General features: G+C 29.2%; 1 protein-coding gene across 1 annotated transcript in view; it reads right to left on the bottom strand.

Annotated features, from left to right (window-relative positions):
* The window catches only part of LOC107702709 (adhesion G protein-coupled receptor L3-like), a 64,051-nt gene that overhangs the window by 5,447 nt on the left and 53,706 nt on the right, over positions 1–4,898 (bottom strand). The window contains exons 9-10 of the mRNA XM_016505108.1: positions 4,677–4,800; positions 5–154 (exon numbers count right to left, since the gene is read on the bottom strand). Coding sequence (XP_016360594.1) covers positions 5–154; positions 4,677–4,800 — 274 coding nt within the window. The remainder of the gene's footprint in view (positions 1–4; positions 155–4,676; positions 4,801–4,898) is intronic.

The raw sequence follows: 4,898 nt of genomic DNA on the forward strand, positions 1-4,898 counted from the left end.
CGTATCCGGCCAGGTAGAAATACCTCCTGCGTGAATGCTCGCTCTCAAACACCTCCACCAGCATGATGTAGAGCTGAACTCCTTCCAGAAACATCCACGTGAACGCAGACAGGAAGAAGAAATGCAGCAGAGCTGCGAAGACGGCGCAGGCGATCTGAAAGACGCACACAACCGCTCTCGTTACGTGGACATTGATGGATGCTGTTCTGCAACCTCACAAACCTGCTCAGATAATTGAAAAATATGAAATAAGAGGCTTTAAAGATCATGAATCATGCATGATGTTCTGCATTAGAGTCACACACACTGAACGCTCTCTCATTAAATCTTTATGACACACACACTTGTGCTATTTCACCCTCTCATGAACTAATAAATACATGCAGTCAGCCATTTAAAACATCCCGTGTCCAAACACACGATCTTCCCAGATGCACAGTATGGAAAAAGCAGTGAAAAGAAGAGCAAAAATCATATTTTTTATCAGTAAAAATGTCTAAACATTGTTAAAACTAAATTTACTTGAGAAGCAAAATGGTACAAGATAAGATTTGTTTTTCAGTGAATGTGTATTTTGAATTATGTCTATATTTCCTACCCCACTGGCAAGCATACATTTAAGAAAATGTACTGTTATTTATGCTTAACAAAATGAAACTGTGGTAAACAATGCAAATGTAATGACAAGACCAGGGTAATTATCATTCATCAACACTAAAACCATCAAAAATATTTTTGTAACTTGAAATAAAATGGATGTTAACTTAAAATAAAATATGAAATGGTGTAGACTTGTTTTATTTCAGTTAGTTGCCAAGGCAAACATTAAAATAAACTAAAACTGAAATAAAAATTAATGAAAACTATATAGATCAATTAACTATATACATAAAATAAACTATATAGATTAAATAAACAAAAAAACAAATGAACAAACACACAAAATTATTGAACATTTTCAGTAAAAGTATCCCTAAAACTAAATAAATTTGCTTTAGAAGCAAAACTGTGCAAGATAATAAGAAAATAATAATAATAATTTTCCAGTGAGCATATATTTTGAATTAGTTTTAGAATTGGAATTTTTCTTACCCTACTGACAACCATAAGTTTAAGAAAGTTTAAGAGGTTTATGCTTAAAACAATCATTAGTGTTAATTTTTTCATACATACATACATACATACATACATACATACATATATATATATTTATTCATTTATTTATTTTTTTTACTTTTACTTTTCTCTACTTATTATTTTTTTGGCCAATAAGCCTAAACTTTACACATTTGGGTTAATGCATGAGTAAACAACAACATACAAATTGCTGTTAGGTAAAAACAAACAAATAAAGAAAACTTGCTTCAAGATATATTTTCTGAAAACAAGTCTTAATATTTTACACAGTTACTTCAAATTTGCTTGAGTTTGCTTCTCAGGTAAATTCATCTGGTTTTAGGAGACCGTTTACATATTTTCACTGGAAAACTATGAAAATATTAATTGAGACAATTATTTTGGGTGCAGGATGTGATTCCACCCGAATGGTTTCATCTGAATAAGCAAAAGCATCACCAAACTTCAGCTTCTCCTCATTGTCAGTTGTGTTGATGTGTTACACACGGTCTGCTGTATCAAAAGCCTATCAACATGTTAGTATCTTTTTATTGGCATGGTGTCAAGAATATCTGAGCCGAAGATGATGAAAGATGTAGGAGTTTAAAAAGGCAAGTTTTCAATAAAATTTCAGATAGCTGACTTTGGTAAGATGGGTGTCATTGTACTCGACATGACCGCGGACGTCTGAATTATCAGTGAAGAATTTACTAAGTTAGAACTAGTTTTTTTTTTTTTGCTGCATGATTTCTTATTCAGTAGATGGTGCTTTGCCAAAACTGCCAAACTGCTCATGTCCCCGAGGGTTTGATGGTGACATATATCAAGTTTTTTATTATATATGCCAAAGTGAATTGATTGTTTGATTGATTGATTGTTTGTTTTAGGGGCCCAGTTAATCAATCAATCAATCATTCAATCAATCAATCAATCAATCAATCAATCAATCAATCAATCAATAAATACTTGAAATAAAATAAATAAAATATAAAATAAAAAATACTGTATATATATTTCAGAAAATAATGAACATTTCTCATTTTCATGTACTTATTCTTGATGTACTAAAATAACAAAAAAAAATGGAAAACATTATAGACATTAAAAAAAACTAATAAAAATCACAAACACAAAGGAATTATGTTGATTGTTTGTTTTAGGGGCCCAGTTAATCAATCAATCAATCATTCAATCAATCAATCAATCAATCAATCAATCAATCAATCAAAACTACATATATGTTTTTAAATATTTATAAATAACATTTAAAAAAATATTGTAATTTTAAATATATGTAACAATTATATATTTATAGTATTTATTTATACATCACTAAATAAATCATTATTAAAATTATTATTTAGATTTTTTAAATTAATTATTAATTTATTTATGTATTGTTCTAGAGACCCAGACATAAATTAATACATTTTTTTTACGTTTAAAATGATAATTTTATGATTTATAAAAAAAATTTTTTAATAAAATGTGATAATTTTTAATTTTATGTTTGATTTATATATTGTTCAAGGTACCCAGACATAAATAAATATTATTCATTATAAGTAAATATTTAATTAAATTAATTAAATTCAATTACAATTTTAATTATTATTATAATTTTTACATTTAGAATTTCAAATATATTAATATATATTTAAAATTATTTATTTATTGTTCTAGGGACTCATCAAACAGTCAAGCAACCAACCATCAAACAAACACAAATAAATAGAAACGCCATGGAGCTATTCACACTGATAATGAACCTTTGCTCAGTAGGTAGCTACTCCTTGTTAATATCTCGTGGTGCAATTAATTACCTTAAAAAGAATAGTATCTTTTGCAAACAAACAAATAAAGAAAACTTGCTTCAAGATATATTTTCTGAAAACAAGTCTTAATATTTTACACAGTTACTTCAAATTTGCTTGAGTTTGCTTCTCAGGTAAATTCATCTGGTTTTAGGAGACCGTTTACATATTTTCACTGGAAAACTATGAAAATATTAATTGAGACAATTATTTTGGGTGCAGGATGTGATTCCACCCGAATGGTTTCATCTGAATAAGCAAAAGCATCACCAAACTTCAGCTTCTCCTCATTGTCAGTTGTGTTGATGTGTTACACACGGTCTGCTGTATCAAAAGCCTATCAACATGTTAGTATCTTTTTATTGGCATGGTGTCAAGAATATCTGAGCCGAAGATGATGAAAGATGTAGGAGTTTAAAAAGGCAAGTTTTCAATAAAATTTCAGATAGCTGACTTTGGTAAGATGGGTGTCATTGTACTCGACATGACCGCGGACGTCTGAATTATCAGTGAAGAATTTACTAAGTTAGAACTAGTTTTTTTTTTTTTGCTGCATGATTTCTTATTCAGTAGATGGTGCTTTGCCAAAACTGCCAAACTGCTCATGTCCCCGAGGGTTTGATGGTGACATATATCAAGTTTTTTATTATATATGCCAAAGTGAATTGATTGTTTGATTGATTGATTGTTTGTTTTAGGGGCCCAGTTAATCAATCAATCAATCATTCAATCAATCAATCAATCAATCAATCAATCAATCAATCAATCAATCAATCAATCAATCAATCAATCAATCAATCAATCAATCAATCAATCAATCAATCAATCAATCAATCAATCAATCAATCAATCAATCAATCAATCAATCAATCAATCAATCAATCAATCAATCAATCAATCAATCAATCAATCAATCAATCAATCAATCAATCAATCAATCAATCAATCAATCAATCAATCAATCAATCAATCAAAACTACATATATGTTTTTAAATATTTATAAATAACATTTAAAAAAATATTGTAATTTTAAATATATGTAACAATTATATATTTATAGTATTTATTTATACATCACTAAATAAATCATTATTAAAATTATTATTTAGATTTTTTAAATTAATTATTAATTTATTTATGTATTGTTCTAGAGACCCAGACATAAATTAATACATTTTTTTTACGTTTAAAATGATAATTTTATGATTTATAAAAAAAATTTTTTAATAAAATGTGATAATTTTTAATTTTATGTTTGATTTATATATTGTTCAAGGTACCCAGACATAAATAAATATTATTCATTATAAGTAAATATTTAATTAAATTAATTAAATTCAATTACAATTTTAATTATTATTATAATTTTTACATTTAGAATTTCAAATATATTAATATATATTTAAAATTATTTATTTATTGTTCTAGGGACTCATCAAACAGTCAAGCAACCAACCATCAAACAAACACAAATAAATAGAAACGCCATGGAGCTATTCACACTGATAATGAACCTTTGCTCAGTAGGTAGCTACTCCTTGTTAATATCTCGTGGTGCAATTAATTACCTTAAAAAGAATAGTATCTTTTACTGAAAAGCCACAAACTACTTCCTGCACTGTTAATAACCCTACAAAACCCGCTTCACGCATCTATTGTGTATTTTCTGTTAAGCGCCGGTGACAGGGAGTTTGATTTATTATCGCACTGCAGTTAAAGAGCTCAGATCCCGCCGACACCGTCACCGATTCCCACTGTACTCCCTCTGTAGGTTCCCTACGGAGGCCACACAGCCAGGGGAGAAGAGCACAGCTGATATGGGACGCATCCCAGAAGACTTTGAGTCTGGAAGACCGGATGTCAGCACTTCTGAAGAACACAGCACATGAATATTTATGAGCGCTGCATAGGTACCAGTACACTGCTTATGTGTGTGTGTGTGTGTGTGTGTGTGTGTGTGTGTGTGT

Source organism: Sinocyclocheilus anshuiensis, unplaced genomic scaffold, assembly GCF_001515605.1.
Source record: "Sinocyclocheilus anshuiensis isolate Anshui unplaced genomic scaffold, SAMN03320099.WGS_v1.1 scaffold1810, whole genome shotgun sequence".
Classification (NCBI taxonomy): domain Eukaryota; kingdom Metazoa; phylum Chordata; class Actinopteri; order Cypriniformes; family Cyprinidae; genus Sinocyclocheilus; species Sinocyclocheilus anshuiensis.